The 23,166-nt window shown below is 39.3% G+C and overlaps 3 protein-coding genes across 4 annotated transcripts; 1 reads left to right on the top strand and 2 right to left on the bottom strand.

Moving 5' to 3' along the window:
* Positions 1 to 265: 265 nt before the first annotated feature.
* Positions 266 to 3,932, bottom strand: LOC113283254 ((S)-2-hydroxy-acid oxidase GLO1-like). Of its 2 annotated transcripts, none has more exons than XM_026532454.1 (11): positions 3,790 to 3,932; positions 3,316 to 3,440; positions 3,111 to 3,157; positions 2,478 to 2,555; positions 2,130 to 2,254; positions 1,908 to 1,974; positions 1,759 to 1,821; positions 1,343 to 1,412; positions 1,152 to 1,252; positions 916 to 1,020; positions 266 to 816 (listed from the first exon to the last, which is right to left on the bottom strand). In XM_026532454.1, exons 1-11 carry the CDS (start codon positions 3,930 to 3,932, stop codon positions 631 to 633), a joined length of 1,110 nt encoding a protein of 369 aa, XP_026388239.1. In that variant the 3' UTR covers positions 266 to 630. The 2 variants fall into 2 exon arrangements, with proteins under 2 accessions (XP_026388239.1, XP_026388240.1); XM_026532455.1 differs by having other exon boundaries at positions 1,152 to 1,243.
* A 319-nt stretch (positions 3,933 to 4,251) lies between these two features.
* Positions 4,252 to 6,374, bottom strand: LOC113283253 (cytochrome P450 CYP82D47-like). The gene is made up of 2 exons (XM_026532453.1): positions 5,315 to 6,374; positions 4,252 to 5,225 (listed from the first exon to the last, which is right to left on the bottom strand). Exons 1-2 carry the CDS (start codon positions 6,299 to 6,301, stop codon positions 4,602 to 4,604), a joined length of 1,611 nt encoding a protein of 536 aa, XP_026388238.1. The 5' UTR covers positions 6,302 to 6,374; the 3' UTR covers positions 4,252 to 4,601.
* Positions 6,375 to 13,912: 7,538 nt separating this feature from the next.
* Positions 13,913 to 14,830, top strand: LOC113279888. The gene has a single exon (XM_026528535.1). The coding sequence runs from the start codon at positions 13,913 to 13,915 to the stop codon at positions 14,828 to 14,830; it is 918 nt and encodes a 305-aa protein (XP_026384320.1).
* Positions 14,831 to 23,166: the final 8,336 nt, after the last annotated feature.

Below are 23,166 nucleotides of genomic sequence, written 5' to 3'. Positions count from 1 at the left end.
AGTAGATGTATTATTTTGCAGCAGTCTGGTTTGTGGTGTGTCTAGTGCCTTAGTATGTGAGTTAAGCAAGCACATCCTGAAGTTCCAAAACCAGTTACGAACAAATTGATTTTCTACTTTTGCTTTTTTTGCTCGTTTTTCTTAGCTATAACTTGTTTAGATTTGTGTCGTTGCTTTTTCTTTCTTGTAATCTAATTCCTTTCCTTTCACTCTTTTTCAAAGTTTCGTGAGGCCATTGCACATGAAGAATCGTAACAATTCAGGGAAGCAATTATAACTCAAGAAGTTCGCCGTGGGTTTCCACCTCATGGAGATCTAGTTGTACGACCAGCCAAGGTTAAAGTCAAACCGACGACTACAGGTGAGGAATCTAGCCAAACTGTAACATCTGGGCTAGATGAAAGTTCAAACGGGTAATATTTAACCTTACCACCATATTAGAACATCACTTCTGTAGAGGTCTGTTTTCATTTCTTTTTATTCTACAAATAGCCTAAATCTCAGTCTTGACAACCCCCCTTGGCGACAAAACCACCTTCTCTAGTAGTCATTAGAAAATTCTGTACTTAAATTCATCTCTGAAGCCAAGGGACCGAACAATCAGTTGCATGCTGAGATATCTGAGTATTCTTATAATCTGGCAAATGGGCGAGGAACATCCCAATCAGTGATAATGTGGTTACGAGTGATCTTGCTTAGAGAACGACATCCACTTAATGCCATGGTTAGTTCAAACTCATCGCAGAGCATTTGAAGTACCTTTCTTACACCAGCCTCACCATCAACAGCCAAGGAGAACAAAACAGGCCTTCCGATCTGAGATTATTATAACAAAATTTATGAGCTGGGTTAATATTACAAAGAGAAGAGTAGATTAGCACAGTCATCGCAACCCAATTTTTAATATCCACTCACGAAGATGCCAGAAGCCCCCAATGCCAATGCTTTGAAAACATCAGTCCCACGACGGATACCACCATCCAGAAACACGGGAACTTGTCCTTCTGCAGCTCTTACAACCTGAAATTTACTTGGTAGATGACGCACTCTGTTAGAATTTACTAGTTTTGTTTGGTGTATAACTTTTGTAATCTACACAAACTTTTTTTTGTTGAATTTCATTAGAACAAGGTGAATATGAGTACACATACCTCTTCCAAACAACTAATAGTAGCAGGGACATAATCCATTTGGCGAGCTCCATGGTTAGAAACAATAATTCCACCTGCTCCTGCTTGTATACCTAGTTTTGCTGTGTGTGATCAGTGTGAGATTAATTAGAGAAATTTACACAAAGTGCATACTCAAAATAGGAGAATAAACTGAAATTCTAATGACTCACTATCCTCGGCAGTCATCACACCCTTCAATAAAATTGGAAGTTTGGTGATTGTCAGAAGCCACTCCACATCCTGTGACGAGCCCAAGGGAAATTCATCAGCAAGATATCTTTTGACCATTAAGTAGCTGACATAATATTCAGCCTCATTGTATATATTGCTTTGGTGCTAGAGCACCATCAGTTTAAGATACCCAGCAGTATAAAATGTCTTGTCATGATGGCATTTCGGTTCACATCCTTTATGGGAGCCCCATCGCTATAGATTTCAATTTTTCAAAAAATTTCAATTTTACAGAAACCTAATTGAGGCCCGGGTTTAACTGAAAATAAAGAATCATGCGGCTAACTTCTTCTTTTACTTAAATTTCACATCTGCAGTCTGAGAAATTGAAAAAAAACATAGCTAGTCGGCTAACCTCCCAGCTTAGGGACTGGACAACTTGGCCAGCAACATATGCGGCAAATCCAGAATTACTTGTCTGCATCATTAAGAAAAAAAAAGTCATTAACAAGCAGAATGCAAAGAGTATCAGACCAGATTTCATAATGCCAGAGTTTGTTGTACCTTGTCTGACTCCCCATTATCCAAACCCTCAAAGATCTTCAATGTCACAGATGAAGGTACTGCAAATCTGCCACATATCAGATAAATGAAAAATTGTCTTAAAAGATGCAAGTAACTTCAAGTAAACAACTTAACAAGACACTGTCAGTATGACTTCAAGTTAACAACTTAACAAGACACCAAAATTATGTGTATGCATAAGGAAAACTGATCCAGCCATACCGGTTCTTAATGTCGGCTTCCCTACGACCAAGTCTTGGAGTATCAACAGTGAGGGCAATGGCCTTGAAGCCAGCTCTTTCAGCTCCCCTGACCAGCTGAGTAACTACATATCTGTCTTTGGATGCCTATCAAAGAACCCGAAAACTATCGACTGAGTGAGGAACTAAACAAACAAACAACCTGGATATGTAAACTTCCCCACCTTATAATGTAATTTGTGTCAGGGATTTACTTCCCCAGAGTTGCTTCTTTTAGTTAGTACTTGTTTTTATCAATACAAACATAGGAGTAGTTTTTATACAGGAAAAAGAGAAGAGGAAGGGACAAAAGAAGGAGCTTTGAGCTTACGTAGAGTTGGAAAAAGCGAAGGCCGGGTCCTGTTGAGGCCACCTCATCAAGACTGGATGTTGCATATGAAGATAATGTCTAGAGAAACACATTTAAGTGTAAATTGGAGTGAGGAACAAACCCATGCACTTCATTTCTTCGGAAAATTACTAGTTTGGCATTACATGGAAGATGGACATAGAAATTCGAAGTAAAACAGTTGGATCCATCCTTTTTGATTGGCTAGCTGGCTCATATCCCATCCAAAATCTTGAAAATGAAGGCTTAGATTATGCGCCAGATTTCTTTTAGAATAGCACCATGTAAATAACTTAATTGGAGATTCTAAGTTATGTTTACTGCATGCTTCCAGATCTGAAGAAGTACAGCTGAACAAAAGTGAAGTGGCAAATTCACAGCAAATGATAAAGACCTTCATCCGAAGGCGCAATAGACCATTTTGAGTGTCTTGGAGATTTCAGCTTATTCCATGTCAGAGTTTAAAAGACATTTCCCGTATGTTTAACCAAACAGAAGTTAAGAAGACACTACGTTTCTATGTTTAATGGAGTTGAAACTTTGTTTCGTTGATCAGAAATTGCAACAACTACATGGACTATATCTATAAGTATATGTAGTGAGAAAGTAACAAACCATTATTGTGCCAGCTGCTGATGCTGCTCGTGCTGTTGCTAACTCACCTGTACAAGAGTTTAAAATAAAATAAAATTGAGCTTGGAGTCTCGGACAAAGAAGTCATTCCTGTTCTTGTTTTGACAACAATATTAGACCTCAAAATCTTAATCAAAGGTTGGGTTGGATCAACAGAAAACTGGCAAACATATGCATATACATATACCTCCAGGATGAGCCAATTTCTGCATTGCAGTGGGAGCAATCATGATAGGCATCGTTATCTTGAAGCCCATGACAGTGGTAGTTATGTCTATCTTGCTTACATCAATAAGAACGCGGGGTCGAAGACTAGTTTTGGTCAAGCAGAGACTACTAGTCAGAGAAATACTAACCAAGAAAAAATAAGTTCTCAAATCCTAAAACCAGCACTGTCAATATATGGTTTTCCCTTGTACAGAGAGCACAGAAGCTAAGATAATAACACGGTTTCTGGTCATCAGATTTTGAGTACTGGATAACTATGTTGTGAAAGGCGAGCTAGGCGCACGAGCCGGCCAAGGGACGCCTAGATAATAAAACGTCCTAGGCGCAAAAATATTAACAAATTTTTTTCTGGGCGCCTTAGGCCCTTCGCCTCTCCTAGCTCCTAACACAACATAGCTGGATATATAATATAGTTAAGGAGACTAATACATACAGAATTCTGGAGAAGGCTAGTCTGTTTTCCTTGAGTGTCCACTGATCCTCTGCACCCGATGCATAGTAATCATACACCATTTTTGGTAATATCTCCTTTGCAAGAGCCTCATACTCCGACACATTTGTTATCTCAACCATCATTACCAGTTTGAGGAAGAAAGAAATGGGGAGAGACAGCAAATTAAGAAAGAGCAAACCGGTTAACTTAGAGGAAGAACAAATTCGCCTTAAGAGAGAGAGAGTTTCTCTGATGACATCACGTACTTGGATTCAGAGTTCATCAACCTGACCAACTAAAGTTCACTGCTGACGTCGCGATCCACCTACAACCAACAACTAAAGTTTCATGATCCTTTCTTTATCGATTCTTTTTGTTGTTTCTTGTTATCATCCATTATTGAAGAATAATCTATATTGTCCATGACACATCGTGCACTCTTACAGGTCGAGAGTTTCAATAGGTTCAACCGTTGAAGTAAGCTTCCATATTTTACTTTATTATTCAACTTACAATAGCAACTTAATCAGACACATGACTTTGACTAAGATTTCCAGATAGTAAATAAACAAAGGCAGAGGTTGGTCCATACTGTACACACACTCAGACAAGCAAAAGCAAACACTCCATTCTTCTATTTTGTTCAATCAAGCAAACCCATCACACTTCAGAGATTCAAGTATGGTAATACAAGTACTAAATTGATTTCCACGCTGGTGAATATTAGATGTCCTTTAGGCCCTGATGCAGAATCCATTTTGTACATATTTCACATTCCTTATGCGATCATAGACATCTCGATCTCGCAACTATTAAACATAGAGTTCCTTAGGGAGGCGTGGGGTGAGCACAACTCCAAGTGGCGTGGCTTTAACCATATTGGCAAAACCAACTGCTTCGGTCATATCAACAGGTGCGTTTGAAGGTGTTTTCAACTCGAATCCATGAACCAAACGAGCAATTGTCATGTTCACCATTTCAAGACCCAGAGAAGTTCCAGGGCAAGATCTTCTACCGGATCCAAAAGGTGTGAGTTCAAAGTGTTGACCCTTAACATCTATATCTTTATGGGGACTGGTAAGAAATCTCTCAGGGCGGAATTCTGATGGATCTGACCAGACTCGTGGATCACGTTGAATCTTCCAAGTGTTCACGACTAATCGGGTCCCTGCCGGAACGTCGTATCCAGCAACAGTGCAGTCCTCGGTGGATTCAAGTAGACGCATAGACACTGGATATAGACGCATAGCTTCCTTAACTATAGCTCGGATGTATGCGAGGTCCTTGATATCAGATTCGTCCACTTGCCTTTCCTTGCCAACATGGTTGTCCAACTCCTCATGAGCCTTCTTCAGTACATGAGGATTATTTACTAGTAAAGCGACGGCCCATAGTATAGTAAACATTGTCCAGACGCTACCACCCTGCAACAGATCCTGCAAGAATAACAAAGCCTCAATTAAGTATATGCTTTATAGGTGCACTTCCATACCAAAAACGCATAATATGAAACTAATTGACACACCAGACATGTAGCTTTGTTGATGGTATCCGCGTCAGAGTAACCATTTAGCTTTGAATTTTCCTCGAGCACTGACAACATCAGATCCATCCAGTCCTTCTCGTCTGTTAAGGATGAGCCTGATGATCTCTTCATTTTGTGTTCTTCCAACCATCCGCTTAATATACGGTCCAGATCCTCTCCAGCTCGCTTCATCTCTCGCTCGTGGCCGTCCAAATCCAAGCATCCGAGAAACGGTATCGAGTCCCCCAGCGTCATCTGACCCATTACTTTAACAAAGCCTCTCAATCCCTCTTGACACTTCTTTGCTTCTGGGTCGGTAGCAGCACCAAAGCATCTCTTCCCTGCAATCATCCTAGAAGACATGTTAAGAGTTAGATCACCAATCCATTGCTTCATCTCAACCAAAGCTGGAGCTCGTCGAGCTCCTTTGATGTTGCCAACACTCCAGTTTGCATCGTACAGTTCTTTAATGGATGCATCAATCTCAGATTCCCATACTTTTCTTGCCAGCACGAGCCTATTATTGGAAAGAAGTCCAGTTTTTAATATTCTACGAATTTCAGTCCAATATGGTCCATCGGAAGAGAACCTTAACATGGCATTATCGTAGCCGATATATTTCCCTGCCGCTTGGCGTGGTCGGGAAACAAAGATCTTATCGTTGGTAGTAAAACATTCTTTTGCTGCCTCCCAGCTGCTCACTACTAGTGTAGGGTGTACACCAATTTGAACAGTGAAAACTGGTCCGTATTTGTCAGCCATGGCTCCTAGAGCTACGTGTTGTGGGTTTGATCGGTCGATTAGATGGAGATGACCGATGAAGGGCAAAGAACCAGCTGGTTCCGGTGCCTGGTTTTTGAACTTAAGAGAAGATTTTGTATTTGGTCTCCATACTAACAAATAGTAGAGAGCAAAAGCAAAGAGACTAATAACCATATTGGTTGCCGAGAACTGGAAACTGAAAAGAGTATCGGTAGAATACTCCATGGTTCAGGATGTAAGGTTTTAATGGGATTTTTGAGTATGGTGTGAACTAGGTTGAGTGTAGATAGAATTAAACTCTATCAAATCTATTTATAGACTAAGTTTTGTGAGATTAAATGCGTATTTTGTTAAATAATTCATTAAGATATTGCCAGTGGTTGCCTTTTAATTAATTAATTAATTAAAAGATCATTTCAAGTTGCAGGATAGGAAGAATGGAGTGATCAGTCACGCATTCTACTAAGAAGGTGTTTGGATACTCGAGGAAGAAATCAATTCTGAAAATCGGAAGAAAAAAAATTTTGTTTTTTTTTTAGGTTTCATTCTAAAATCATGTACCCCGATTAAGTTCTAACTTGATCTTTTTTCAGAAGTCAAAAAGAACTACATTTAAACTTTAAAGTGTTATCCACTATCCCAACTTCAAGTGGATGATTGGGTATTAGAAGAAGAAGTCAATTCCAAAAATCAAAAACAAGAAATTTACTTCACACAAATTTTATTTATTTTTTGGTTTTCAGAAATCATTCTGAAATTCTGTACCCAAACTAAATTCTAAATTTTTAGTTTTTGAAGCGAAATTAAAACGACATCGCAACATGCTAATTATTGTTTAAATAGCAAATGAGAACGGATCTCCCTTGTTATTGTTTACATGTTAAGCTTATGTTGAATGTTTTGCTCCCCAACGTATCTTAATTTTGTAAGAAAAATACGATCAGAAATTCTATGCAAAGTCATTCTTTGGCTTCCCCGAGGATAGTTTACATGGAACGGAAGAATGACTTCCCCGAGGATTGTTTACATGGAACAGAATGATTATGTCTTTCTCCTATCAATCAATCGTTTAAAGGAACTAACTCGTCTTTTTCTTTTCTTTTTTTTTTGATATAAGAGAATAATAAATAGCAACGTATACAAGTTAACCGATTCGACTAGTCCACTTGGCTAGGGATTTAGGTTCCCATACTTGAGGTAAGAACATAAACGAGAAAAATGTACACGTCATCATTTCTGTCGTCATGCGCATTGATGATTCCTATCTTAATAATTCGTGAGTGAAAGGTCTTTGATTTGAATCTTGGATTTAGTAACCCTACTTAATAAAATATAAGTAATTTTATACATTTTTGTTACAGGGAGGAGGTTTTTGGATCAAGGGAATGAAAAAATCGGACTCAACTCATAAAATAAGTGAGTATAAGTATCTATTGAATCAGACAAATTTTTCCTCGACTTCGCACAAATATACATTGATTTCTTCGGAACTGAACAATTTTTTTTTCCAATTCTTCCTCCGAACTCCAATCATGAAGAGCAAACAATTTTTTTTTTTATCAAAGTCTTCTGAAAGCTTTCAACCAAATCATCTTTAGGTATCGTTGAAAGCTTGTCTTCTCATTTGATAATCATAGTTTTCATGCAACAAAACCCCCTCCTCAACCATGAAAAATAAACCTTCCAAATACTTACCAAAATCTTTTGAAAAATTCAACCCAATTATCTTCAGATGTTGTTCAAGGCTTGTCTTATTCAAGTACCAAGGAAAATCAGAGCTTTTTTTCTTCAGAATGTTATATACCACCAAAGCATCGCCCTCCACCACGATATTAGTGAATTCCTTCTGTATTGCAAGTTTTATATAGTAGTGAGAGTTCCATATGTTTCAACTTCTAACGGAGTGGCGAAATTGAAAGATCTAGTTTTGTATCCACGGAAAGCCTCTGCATTATCTCTTTCAATGGCCGAACAAGCATAACCCTTAAGACCCGCAGCTCGGTCAATGTTAATTATGTTATCATACTACATAAGGTTATACTGTAAATTCCTTTATCTAATAATAAAGATGGAAGATTTTCTTAAGAGCTTCAAAAAAGCCATGGAAGTAAACCTTTCTCGTACTCTGGCGAGCGTGAAAATTAGATGCCTATCTTTTCAGAGTGAACGAGAACCAGTTGCTGGGTGCAACGAAGAAGAGAAATAACACTAATCGTTGTTTCTCGTACTAGAGACTACAGAGAATATACCGTGACTAATATATTGCTTACTGATGATTGCTTGATCATTGAATAATAAACATCCCATCGGTTCTTAATTGTTCGTTTGTCATATTGTTAATAATCATTCGTGTTTTAGGTTTGCAGAATCAGAGTTTGTCGGTGAATTGAAACAAGTGCATTTTGCATATACGTGATCCAAGATCAGAGTTCGTCAAGAGCACCTATTTGTTTCATATGTTATATTTCCCTGTCACAAGAATGGCAGTGAAATGTTCTATTTCGCTGTCTCTCAAGTGGTAGTGAAATATAATAATTTACCTCCTCCTACATCGTAGATATATTTGGTGTTTACTTTCCCTCTTGTGAACGTGAATTCTTTGTTTCACTTCTACTGATATGAACGAATCAAGGCTTTATTGATGATTTTCTTTATGTTTATAAGCATACTTAGAGAATCAAGGTTTTATGGATGATTAATCTTCTGGATACGTAAGATTTTTCGTTTCCAGAATACTCCGGTATATTTAAAAACATAACTTTACCAGACATTACATTTGATTCCCCACTTGGCTTTGAAAATGGTTCCCACGCAACCTTCAAATCTCGATATTTAGTGTCGTTCTTTTATTGAAGATATAGCTTTGGTGATGAAGTGCTCAAAATCTTGATGGTTTTAAATTAAATGAATCATATATGAAATTGGGGTTAGCGTTTATGGGTGTTTTTCATAGTTAATTGGAAGAAGAAGTAAAAATGAAGATTATTCTTTTGGTTTGGAACCGAGTAAGGATTTTCCGCGAGGATAACTTTGTCCGAGTCATAGGAAAATCTTGAATAGGTCTGATCAGGTAAGTTGAGTACGATTTTCCCACTCTCTTGATTAAAAACCCCCCTCCCTATAATAAAAGTGATTTTATAAGCTATAATTAGTACCGGCAATCAAAACTTCAGAAGCGAAGATAATAACTTTGTCACAGGCGGTTAAATGGGCCAAAGGAAAGAATATCACAAACTGTAGTACATAAATGCATAATCTGTCAGCAATAAACTACATTCGATACAAGAATAGCTCAATCAAATCGAAGTGCAAACCAATATTAGATGAAACAAGGAAAATCACAAAATAATAAGTCTTTTTTATGAGTTTCCAGTTTGCAAATATAAAGGACAATGGAACAACTGACTTGTTGGAAAAGAAGGGAAGAAGATCTACTACTGTAGGCTTTTAGGAAGATTCTACACCGGCGTTTGCGAAACTAATCCAACAGATCCAGTCACAAACGAGACTGAATCAGAAGATCAACTAACCTTCTTTACAAGCTATATATCTTTCTTATTTAAAAAAAAACAGAAAAAAATGAGTTATTGACCGGGTCTAGTTCCGTTCAGGTACCAGTGGATCAGTAACATAACTAGGGGTGTTTGGGTGCTCCAGGCACCCCCAAATTTATAAATCGGGTGTGAATTTCACTTTTTCCTCGGTAAGTTAAAAAATAACTAATATTCCTTTAAAAATTTGACTTTTAACCTATACAAAAATTTCAACCGACCTACACTTTTAATCTTGCTTTAGTCGCCATAGTGGACTAATTGTTTCGATCTTAAATAAGTAAATCGGAAAATTAAAGATCTCAGTATCCGTCGGTATTTTATCCAAACTACACACTTCCTTTAAATTTGACTGAAAAATAATAAAAAGAGACAATTATCCAGGTACGCACGAGTAAAACCCTTCAGGACCCGAGAAGTTATTGGTTGTAGAGAGCTTGACCTGCCAAATACTACCCCCTTTGTTCCAAATAATTGCTTAATTAAGGTTTTGTAAAAATATTTTGGAACTAAAATTACTTTCACATGAACCCTCGTTTCCCATGTTACTTGTTTAATATATTAGTTTTCACTTCCTAGTTTTTAGTTTTTTCTTGATAATTATGAAATTTTAGGGAATAAATTTCAGTATACTTTTGCTTACAAAAAACTTATTTATGCAATTAAAGTGAGACAGAGAGAGTAAAATTTACCAATTGGTCAATTCTTAACAAATAAATCCAAGTTGATTCCAACCTAATTGGTTAATTTTAAAAAATTAAAGGTAATAACGGCTTCGTAAAAGGCGATAATATATTATACTTCCCCAGTTTTTGGAGAAGGGTTAGTGTCATTTTTTTTTTAATTTGACCTATCTTTTCTTAAAATGAAAAAATTATAATACCTCTTTTTAAGAAATCGAGATATAACATCTTTAGAGCATCTCCAATAGTGGATGTAAAAATCCTACGTGGAGGTCTAAGTAAGACTTTTATTTAGGAGATTTTACACATATAGTAAGAGCTTTTCCAATGGAACATGTGTGAGGAAAAAAATCTGAATCCACGTAGGATGCACTTCCATTTTCCCTAAAGATGACATGACATGTTTTTATATAGACATCCTCTAGCTCAACCTCTTGTTTCAGAGGTCCACCAAGAGGATGTCTATCCATCCTAATCAACATTTTTTTTAATTAAAACTCTAGTTTCCATTAAAAATAAAAGAAAAAAATTATTGAATCTAAATTAAGATTATAGAAAATATTATTTCGGTTGTTTGCACAAATTTGTTCATCTTCTCACTCTTTCTTCCTTTCTCTCTTTCTCCATTGAGACAATCGAAATCTGTAACTTCAAAAGCCAATTTCTTAAAGGGGTACCTTGGATCGTTGATCAGGCTTTAAAATTGTCACATATATGCATATCAACAAGTAACAAAATCAAGTGTTCATAAGGGAAAAATTAATCCAGTGTTCGTAAGCCAATCGTTGGTTCTTTTATCATATTTTTTTTGAATGATAGTTGTTTTCATAAGTCGAGACAGTCTCTTTGAATGTTTCCACAAATAGAATTAAACAAATATCAAAGAATAATAAATATGATTGTCATACACCAGGAAATTCATGTTTTAGTGCACATTTGGTTCTATAGTATCGAGAAACAGAAGAAAATTGTTCCTTGTGATGCCGTTGATGGAATATCCCATGCAATTGCATTCTAAATAGCCGGTGGTGTTGGAATGATCACTATTATTGGTCGGAGAAGAAGTATGACGTTCTATATGTATCAACTAATGCCAGAAAAATTGGGATTTTAATATATTTTCTGATATTATCAAACCAAATAAAATCTGAAACAAAAAGTGTATACACATAATTCATCATTTGCCACGTGTCGGAAGAATTACACGTGGAGGACGCACAGCCTGAGACATCAAGGCACGATGCCACGTCTCTACACCTAAGAGACATTTATCATCTACACATGTTCATCATCGAGCAGATCCGACGGCTAAGAACCTAGGAGCACAGAAGTATCGAGCCACTGAGAAGTACTGAAGAACACCCTAGGATCTACTTTACTCCATCTCGAGGAGGACCCAAAATCCACGGTGGAGATTGGACATAATGACACGGATGTGATAGGAGCCGCAGACAACTTTCTGACGCGTGCAGGCGACCCAACCACCCGCATTAAACACCCTAAACATAGAGTACGTGTCAATCAACCTGTGGAGAAGAAAGAGGTGACCTGTCGTTACCAGGCGTGACCACTGGCTCCATCGGTTGAGAACGAAGATACCAGCGAAATCAACACAAAGATCAAGAAGATATGGTTGCAGTTGCCTCTGATAGTGGATCCCATGTTCAATCCCTATAAATACCCTTCTCCACTAAGAGAGAAGGGGTCGACCAGTTTGGAGTGCGTATAGGAGAAGATAATAAGAGAGACAAATAGGAAGAGTAGGTATAAATTCTATTTCCCCTTTAGCTTCGTTATTCACACAAAGTCATTTGACTATCTTTGTAACTATCAAACACATAGTAAAACATAAACCCCCGTGGACGTAGGCCTTAGTGCTGAACCACATAAATCATCGACTCATTTACATTCTGTACTTTATCTTCTGCATTTATTATTACATTCTGTTATATTATGCCTCGTACTCACGAGAGCAACCCAATTATTCCCCAATGACTAGACAAGGACGAGCCCAAAGGCTCTGAGTCGATGAGTTATCGTATTTATATCATTTTATGTCTATTTTACTTCCACATGATGATTTATGCAATGCGAATATTGTTTGTGAACCTGGGTATACCATCGTTATTTCTATGTTCACAATCTGGCGCTAGAAACAGGGACTTTGTCCCGCTAAAAGATTTATCTTTCCCTGTGATTTTACCCTATCTTTGGGCTCTCAGCACTATTCCCCTCATGATAGTGTTTTGAGTAACTTGTCATTGATGTACTTTTCGAAAACTCCTGTTTTATCTACGTTTTCTACTTCCTAAACGCCTCGGATTTATCTACATTTTCTCCAAAAACAGATCATAAGCTTTATGGACCCGCTCATCACCTTCTTTTAAAATGGATTTCGGAGCATAGACTTTTGTAGTTAGTTACTTGAGTTTTAAACATCATTAGAAGGGATCTTCGTTTATTTTCAAAATCTTAGAACAGATCTATGCTTGCAATGACTGGATCTATATGTTGTTGAAAGAATTTTCTCCATAACCCTTGAGTAGACTGCGTTTATTTTAAAACCCTCGAGCAGATCTATGTTTGCAATGATTGGATCGACACTTTGTTGAAAGGGTTTTCTCCAAAACATCGTTTTCCTTAACAGTCTTTAAGTGTACGTTGATACCAGCATCTTTTCTCATTAGATTAACCTTGCTAACTAAACCAATGTGAATTTTGTTTCTTCGACGATGTTTTCGTTTTTTTTTTTGCAGAGAATCAGGGATGGAGAAAGCAAAAGATGTGGGAAAAACCAAAGCATCGTCAAAAGAAACACCAAGAACGACACTGGTTATGACACGCAGTAAACAAAAAGGTGAAAAGACGAAGGCTTCGAACCAGAAGCCAGACACAACGGAAATACCTCACCAATAGACACCAATGCAATAGCAGCGGCAGCGGTCAAAGCTCTGGCGGCCAAAGCGGATGCAACAAAGAAAGTAGCAGCATCTCGTTCCCACGAACGGCATGAAGGATTTGCGGACTCAACAATGCAATAACCAGCCTTCGGAATGCTACCGAAAAATGAGATGAACCAAACTCTACCAGTTATCCAGCCCTTGCTAACAGAAAACCAACCAGCGATCCCTCATGTCGAACCCCCTGTAACAACCGCAGATCCTCCTAATCCTTTGATCCAAACGTTTGATGAAGATCATACTGTGGCCATTGGAGGACAAAGGCAGGTCAAGACTCCGAACCAAGGATCGAATCATTCCCCCCAGCTGATGGAAGAGCTTGAGGAATTGAAGAAGAACCAAAAGGTATACGCGGATTCAGTAGCGTTACTAGCTCGAGAAAACCAAGAACTCAAAGACAAGATTACCCAGAGTTTAGAATCGGCCCACCAGCATGACGAAGCCAATTCTAAAGCACTTGAGCCAAATCATGATCGAAGGATCATCTTGACGAATGCCAACAATCCCGAACCATTGAACCTAAGAACGGCCAGAGGAAATGGATCATCCGACCCATATTACTATCCCGAGGATTCAGACTACTTCAATAGTGAGAACTGAAAATCGAGACGATCCATAATCCAAGAATATCATCAGCGTGCAATGGAATACCTTTGTGCTGAGATGATGACTGAAATCAAGCAGCTGAAGGCAAATCAAGGAGGAGGAAGACTAGAAGAAGTGATGAAAGAAGCCAATACCACTCCATTGGCGGCACACTTGGCCAAAGATCTCATCCCTCATAAATTCCCTCTCCCAGTGTTCGAATGTTACGACGGATCCAGCGACCCCGCGGCCCATCTCCGATACTACAACCGAATTTTAGCTCGATGGGATAATGACGATGTCGTCCTATGCAGATATTTTCCCTCAAGCCTAAAAGGGTCAGCATTATCCTGGTTTGATAACCTGCCACCAAATTCCATCGATTCCTACCGCCAGCTTACAGAGAAACTTTTGAGGACTTACATGTACAATAAAGTCGTCAATACAGGAATGAACAAACTTTTTTCATTGGAAGACGGACACAAAGAAACCATCAGAGAATATACTGACAGGTGGCACAAGATCTGTCAAGCAATAGGGAACGTAGATCCAGTGGTGGTCATCAATTGTTACAAGTGGGGATTGGATAGGATGAGTCCATTGTTCGTCGAGATTCATGGAAGTGTCCCCAAAACCGAAGGAGATCTTCGAGTTATCATCGAGAAGAACGCCAGGTTAGAAGAAATCCAGCGGGAAAATCCTAGGGCCCATGCCCAAATATCTCATGGGACCAATTCTGTGGAGCAAGCCAGCGGATCCAAGAGGAGCGGTTCTGCCAAGCGGCCAAACAAAGATAAAAGAGGACGAAGGGATGATCGTCGTCGTGACGAGCGGAAGTTCGAGGATCAAGTCTACACAAAACTGAATACCAACTACACTCGCATTTTGAGAGAAATCAAAGGCAGAGAAAACCTAGAGTGGCCTTGGTCCAAGGGAAAGCAACCACCCAGATCAGAAAGATCTGTCAAGCAATAGGGAACGTAGATCCAGTGGTGGTCATCAATTGTTACAAGTAGGGATTGGATAGGATGAGTCCATTGTTCGTCGAGATTCATGGAAGTGTCCCCAAAACCGAAGGAGATCTTCGAGTTATCATCGAGAAACGCGTCAGGTTGGAAGAAATCCAGCGGGAAAATCCTAGGTCCCATGACCAAAGATCTCATCGGACCAATTCTGTGGAGCAAGCCAGCGGATCCAAGAGGAGCGGTTCTGCCGAGCGGCCAAACAAAGATAAAAGAGGACGAAGGGATGATCGTCATCGTGACGAGCGGAAGTTCGAGGATCAAGTCTACACAAAACTGAATACCAACTACACTCGCATTTTGAGAGAAATCAAAGGCAGAGAAAACCTAGAGTGGCCTTGGTCCAAGGGAAAGCAACCACCCAGATCAGAAAAATCTGTCAAGCAACAGGGAACGTAGATCCAGTGGTGGTCATCAATTGTTACAAGTGGGGATTGGATAGGATGAGTCCATTGTTCGTCGAGATTCATGGAAGTGTCCCCAAAACCGAAGGGATCTTCGAGTTATCATCGAGAAGCACGCCAGGTTGGAAGAAATCCAGCTGGAAAATCCTAGGGCCCATGCCCAAAGATCTCATCGGACCAATTCTGTGGAGCAAGCCAACGGATCCAAGAGGAGCGGTTCTGCCGAGCGGGCAAACAAAGATAAAAGAGGACGAATGGATGATCGTCGTCATGACGAGCGGAAGTTCGAGGATCAAGTCTACACAAAACTGAATACCAACTACACTCGCATTTTGAGAGAAATCAAAGGCAGAGAAAACCTAGAGTGGCCTTGGTCCAAGGGAAAGCAACCACCCAGATCAGAAAAATCAAGGGATTATTGTGAGTACCACTGCTTCAACGGGCATCAAACGGAAAAATGCAAGAACCTCAAGATAATGATTCAAAAGCTGATCGACGCTGGCGATCTCAAGCAATACATACAGAAGGGAGAAACCGAAGAGAGGGCTAAGCGAAGCAAGCAAGTCCAACTATCCGAAGGAAATCGAAGCATCAACTCCATCTCATGCTCTGAAGCTACTGGACCATCACTGACTGCTCAGATAGGGAAAAGGCTAAGAAAGCAATTCGAGGATTATTGTAAGATGTACAAAATCGATGGGGTAGAAGTGGAAGAACACGAGCAGTGGATGAATGCACCTATGACCTTCGATGCTGAAGATATCGAGGAAGACATGGAAGACCACAACGATCCCTTGGTCCTCACTCTACCTGTGGCTGGGTGCAATATCTGGAAGATCCTCATCGACGGAGGAAGCTCGGTTAATGTTATGTTCTATGACACGTTCAAGCGGATGGAGTTGAACGACGAGCAACTAATGTCTTCTTATTACACCATCCACGGATTTAATGGGGCACCAACAAAGCCCTTAGGAGATATTGTTTTGCAAGTAGATGCAGGACCAATGAAGGTTGATAATCGATTCAGCATAGTGGACGCTCCTTCCCCCTACAATGCCATCATCGGCCGAAGATGGGTGCACAAGCTCAAGGGAGTAGCAGCGACCTATCATCAATACCTTAGATTTACAACACCCGAAGGAGTAATAGAAATAAAGGGAGATCAGGCTACCGCTCGAGAATTCCAGGCTATACAAAATCAACCCAATAACAAACAAGATGTGCAACTTAAACCCCAAAGAAACCGAAACAAAGAGGCTTCTAAGGAAAAAGCAATTGACCTTTACCTCGAATAAATCTCCGGAAAAAGTCTGACGAAGGAACGCATCGTTCTAAACACCGAAGTAGGTGCATCAACAGCTATGGAGGCTGAAGAGCCTACCAAATAGCAATTAAAGAATGTCCCTCTCCTCGGGGAACCGAAGCCTACGTTCACATCTGTCGAACCCGTAAAGGAGGTCAATATAGGGACGGAAGAGAACCCGGAGAGGATTAAGATAGGGACTTTAATGGACAAATAAATAGAGATGGCCCTAATCAAGCTACTCATGGAATATGCCGACATCTTTGCGTGGAAATTAGGAGACATTCCAGGAATTGATCCGAAGATAATTCAGCACGAGCTTCGTATAAAGCCGGGCACGACCCCTTTTAGGCATAAAGTACGAAAGGTAGCACCGGAGTATCACCAAGAAATTGAGAAGGAGCTCTGCAAACTGTTAGAAGAAGGGTTCATCAAGGAAGTGAAGTATCCAACATGGATCTCAAACATGGTGATCGTGCCGAAGAAGAATGGAGGAGTAAGAATATGCATCGACTTTACTAACCTCAACAAGGAATGTCCAAAGGATAGATACCCACTCCCAAGCATCGATCAGCTGGTAGAAGCTGTTGAAGGATACGAAGAACTGTCATTCATGGATGGATATTCCGGTTACAACCAAGTAGCCTTGCATAAGAAGATCAACAACACACGACATTCTACACCCCGCACGACCTCTATTGTTACACAAGGATGCCCTTTGGACTTAGAAATGCAGAGGCAACATACCAGAGGATGGTTGATGCTATCTTCAAACCATGGATCGAGAACACTATAGAAGTCTACGTCGATGATATGCTCGTCAAAAGTAAGTTGCGCAAAGACCACCATCGAGACTTGAGGGATATCTTCGAAGCAATGAGGAAAAACACAACATGAAAGTGAAACCAGTAAAATGCACATTCGGCGTCACCTCAGGGAAATTCCTCGGATATCTAGTAACGAAGAGGGGCATCTAAGTGGATCCCGCCAAGATCTAGGCTATCGTAGAAATGTCGTCCCCAAAGAACCTGAAAGAAGTCCAGAAGCTCAACGGATCCCTAGCGGCTCTGGGAAGATTCATCCCCAGGTCATCGGACAAATACAAAAAAGGGAGCAAGTTCGAATGGATCCCTGAATGCGAGGAAGCCTTCTAGAAGATAAAAGAATACCTGGCCACATTCCCGATCCTTCAAAAGCCCGATCCCTATCAGGTGTTGGTCCTGTACATAGCAGCAACTGAAGATGCGGTCAGCGCGGTCCTTGTCAAAACCAACACGAAGGTTGAGCAACCAATCTACTACGTCAGCAAGACTCTCAACCCGGCGGAAAGAAACTACACGAAGATTGAGCAACTCATACTAGAATTAGTATGGGAAACCCAAAAGCTGAGAACCTATTTCTTGACTCATCATGTTCGGGTCCCATGTAAAGCACCGTTGGAAGCTTTCCTCAAGAGCGCAGGGAAAGTAGGAAGGATAGCAAAATGGAACACTCATCTGGATCAATTTAACATTATCCACAAGATCCAAACTTCCCAAAAGTCACAAGTCTTAGCGGATTTTTTGCCGGAGTTACCTCTGGGCAACGACGAAGAAGTGAAGAACATACCAGAAGCAGAAGAGGACGGGAAAGATCCAGTTGATATACTCGAACCCTCAAACCAAAGAAGATGGGAAATATTCGTCGATAGATAGAGGAATAAAGAAGGCGCAGGCATAGGCATCGTGATTACCTCTCCAACCGGAGACAAGATTGTGCATGCACTAAGATTGGAATTCAAGGGGCATACCAACAACATCGTAGAGTACGAAGCTGTAGTACATGCCCTCTGATTAATAATAGAAATGAGGATAATTGATATACGCCTAACAAGTGATTCTCAGTTGGTCATTCGGAAAATAGAAGTAGAATACAATTTCCACGATGACACCCTCTCCGCATACATGGATTTGGTCCAGACCTTAGCCTCCCAGATACCAAGCATCAAGTTCCGACACTTGTGCAGAAAATATCTCAGGCATGCCGACGCCTTGGCATACATATCATCCATGCTGAAAGATGAAAGCGTTAAAGCCATAAAAATAACAAGAGTATATGAACCTTCGATCACCACACAAGTCCTTCGCTACAGATCATGAAGACGATGTAGGGGAGGACATTGATGACGACGACGTAGGAGAGGATATTGCTGAAGAATTTATCGAAGATGATATCATGACGAGGGAGAACGAAGATGAGGACTTCAACAACGAAGAATGGAGAACCGAGATTCACCTTTACCTTGAACGAAGATGAGGACTTCACTTACGGAGCCGAAGCAGTCATCCTAACAGAAATTATCATGCCAACCACAAAGACCGAAGCATGGGAGAAGAATCTCACAGCAGATATGATGCTGGAAAGGCTCGATGATCTAGAATAAAGGAGGGAAACAACATTATAAAGGATGGAAAACTACCAAAGAAGGTTATCAAGAGAGTATAACAAGAAGGTCAAGCTTAGAAATTTTGTAGAAGGACAGTATGTGTTGAGAACCATACCACAATACCAGCGAGAGAAAAAGTGGGGCAAATTAGCACCATCATGGGGAGGGCCATTCGTAATACATGACATCGCAGGAAATGGACCCTACTACTTGCGTAATCTAAAAGGAGAAGTCCTCAGACACCGGTGGAATACAAAATATCTCAAACCATACTATCCGTAAGGCAACGCAGCTCTGCATCTGCGTGAAGAACTCCAGAAGAATAAGGCAGCGTATCCGCTCGGCATGTGATAAACACATTTTTGTGTCCGATTTGTCTCGATTCTATATATTGTTAGGGCTCATTTTTGTACTTATTATGGTGTTTTATTTATTTGTAGGTATTTTTGGCTAATAAACATTTTTGGAAAAAAGTGGCTCGAAAAGTTGTCGGAAAGCACCCGGAGGACATTTGCTATTCGGACTCTCACTTTGGATAAGGGGTAACCTAATTACTAAGGGGCATCCCATTTTCAGGAAGTTGTTATTCGCACCCCACCAGAGGATGTGGGGCACATCTTCTCCGTTTGAAATCAGTTTTGGCGGGAAACTGTGTGCAACGTCTGGCAGATTTTGGATTCGAATTTAGAGATGTTCCAAGGAGATTTAATCGCATATTTGTGTTGTGTCGGACTCTGATTGACCAAACAGGGTTGATTCATGCATTTGGATTGGTTACAATGGGCTGAACAATCAGGTTGACGTGAAACAGAGGGGAAGGTTATCAGGGGATTTATATATGGAAGTTACGCGGAGATTTTCAAGGGTTTTACGGTCAGATTGTGTTGTTACCTTATTGACGGTGAGATGACGTGTTTTGGAACTGAAAGAAGGAATTAAATCTTCATATAATCGATAATTATCGAAAACAGGGAAAAGGATGATATTTACGGAAACTGTGAGAGAATCTCGACCCTGTTTTGTTTCAATATGGAAGTTACGTGCAGGCTTTAGAGGAGCGAATATCTTCTGGTTTTGTTCTGGGAGATTTGGGAAAGTTTGGCAGCTGAAAGAGCGTAGACGAGGTAAAGAAGGAAAGAAGAAGCCGTAACTTGCAAGGCAGGGAACTAATATATTCGGTGAAGATTTACCTTGGATAGGGAGTTGTGATGTATAAATAGTGTTTTTTGAGTTCCAGAGGGGGTGTCGAGAGTTGGGGGGAAGCCAACAGAAGTCTACAGAGATCAGTAGGAGAAGTTGCAGAGAAGGAGTTTCTACTGGTATAGAAGAAGAAGCTGCAGAGCATAAGACACACAGAAAAAGTCACAGAGAAATATCGTTGTTCAACAGCAGTACAAAAATATCGTTTATAAACAGCAGTTACATTAGGATTTTATCCAATATCTTCTTTGTAACAGCGACGTCTGTATCATCATTATAGCGTTGCAAATCTTTGTGTTATACAATTTCTCCAATAAAACACTTTTTTGAGCTATGGATTATTATTTGGAGCACGTTTTTGATATGAGGAGCTAAACCTCAACACTGAGATGACGGAGGAAGCCATATTTCATACGTGTGGTAATTATATTTAATTCTTTCATGACTTTTTGCATGGATTATTAATTGTTTTATGCTTTTTATTGAACGGTTGTGATTTCAATTGATGGGTTATACTTAGGTTAAGTCTTTTGATATCCCATGCTTTAGATTTATAGTCGTTACTTTTCAAAAATCTACCTTGGAAAAGAAACAGAGTCGATATTCTATTTGAGCTATAATTGTCTAGAATAACTATATGAATCGCATGAATGGATTTATTGGTGGAATCCTGAGTCACAGTCTCTCGTAACATTAAGTGAAACCAAAATTAAGTATGAAATCAAATATTTACAAGTCTTTGAACGAACTTCTACTTATCACTTTAAAAACTACATCAATTTTTGGCGCCGCCGACGCGGACTTGTATTTAGATTTGTTTTAGGTTTCTTTTTCTTTTTATTATTTTTGTTCTTTTTTACTCGTTTTAGTATTTTTTGATTCTTTTCAGATTTGGAGCGAAGCGACAAGGAAAGAAAAAGTACTATAAAAGGAAAGCATCGCCAAAGAAGGAAAGAAAAGAGGAATCCGAAAGGAGTGAAGAAGAAGATTTTGTATATAGTTATTTTGTTTATTTTTAGAAACTGTAAATAGGATTTTATTTTTGTAATTTTTCTTTTCCTTTTTGGACATTTTTATTTTTGGACTGGACAGTATTATTATTTTGAAACCCTAAGGAAGGGTTAAAAATTAAATATAAACTGTTTGCAGGGAAGGACAACAGTTACGATACTGTCTCAGCCCCTCGGGTTCGTACACTGACATTGGAGTCGGTGGCCTGAGTCGACTTCAACGGTTCATCGCCCGTATGGTACGGGAGGTAAGACTCTATCCACCCACGAATCCCCTGTCAGTGGGTTTTATTTTGTGTGACAACTCACACCCCTGCAGTAGAATGTCGAACTGGTATTACAATAACCAATACAACGAATATCCGATTGAGTTTCAAAATGGACGTTACTACTTTGAACATAGTGTGAATAGTGGTTGGGAACATCAGCCTTTTGAAGATTATGGTCCATACCATGGTGATCCCAATTACTATCCACATACGCACCGGTCACATGAGAAAAATTCTTATATTTCTCTTTTAGAAGAGTCTCTCAGGAAATTAGAAGAGTCGACATGTAGGATAGCTGAGATGAATAACTTAGTTTATGACGAAAGAAAACTTTCTATAGAGGAATCCCTCAAGCTGATAGCTGAGACGAAAGAAAAAATTGCTCGAAATAATCTTAAATACAGTGTCTCCAAGAATACCCTTGAAAATGAGGATAGTTGTTTGCATAATCAAGATGACGAGGATATAATTGGTAACACTACTTGTTGTTTAGATAAGGTTCAACCATTTTCATGTTATTATAATGATTATGATGAGGATAGTATTGATGAATAATTTGAAATAAATAGGCATAGTGATCAGGAATTTGCTACTCCAACTGAGCTTAATAATAATATTATTTCTAGTTCAAATCCAAATAATTTTAATAATTATTCACCTATTCAAAAGGACGAGGTTTGACTAGAGATACCCCCGTTTTAGACGATGAAGTTTTTCCTTTTGATTACGAAGCTAATAATGGTTTGAGGAACGAGTATATTTTGAGTCTAGCGATTTAAAAACAATAGACTTAGAAAAAGAAAATGAACTCGTCGAGATGAGTGAGGATGTACCCGACTTAGAAGAATCAATTGACCATTTTCATGAATTAGATGACCTTGAAATTAGGGAAGTTGTGACTAGCCTTTATAGAGACACTGAAAACTCTAAGTTTGGGGGTGATTATCATTCTCCATGTGATTTAACTCTTAGAAAGGTCCCTCACTTGGGACTTGACATATGTGCCTAAACCATTTTACAAGATTATCTTCATACACGTTTTCCTGAACCTAGTGATGTCCAAAAGAAATTTCAGTTATTAGAAACCCATCCTCTGGTTGATGTGGTTTACCCAGGCTATAATACCCAGATTGACTTTGTTTTCCCACCAAATATTTTTCTTTCAAATGTGGGAATGTTTGATTTTCAAATGTGTCGAATATTAAGTTTTGATACTAAACCTAATTACTTTGGGAGCATAGGGTCGACATACTTGTTTGAGGAAGATCACCACTCCCATTGTGGTCAGCTGTGTAAGTCAAATCTGATTGATTTAGAGGATCCTCAATTATTCAGGTTATTATTATGTGCTTCTAAGTTTTTATCTGAGTTTTTCCAGACTCTAGAACCTGAACATTTGGATCTAACCTATGAGGAAACGCAACCCATGAAAATATTTTATTTGGACCCAGTTATAGAACCTGAACCTGAACCACAGCTAGATGTAGTTGTCTTAAACATGAAACTAGACAAGGGTGTACTTTATTTGTTCATTTTCTTGGCATGTTGCAGATTCCTTTACTTGTGATAGCTCTATTTTGTTTTGATGACCCACATATATTTCGGCTATTAGTTTATGATTTTATAAGGTGACTAATCCTTTCTTAATCTGGCTGAAGACATTAAACTTAGAACTTCT

Source organism: Papaver somniferum, chromosome 5, assembly GCF_003573695.1.
Source record: "Papaver somniferum cultivar HN1 chromosome 5, ASM357369v1, whole genome shotgun sequence".
Lineage (NCBI taxonomy): Eukaryota > Viridiplantae > Streptophyta > Magnoliopsida > Ranunculales > Papaveraceae > Papaver > Papaver somniferum.
The sequence above is the reverse complement of the archived record's forward strand: the minus strand, read 5'-3'. Positions and strand labels throughout refer to the sequence as shown.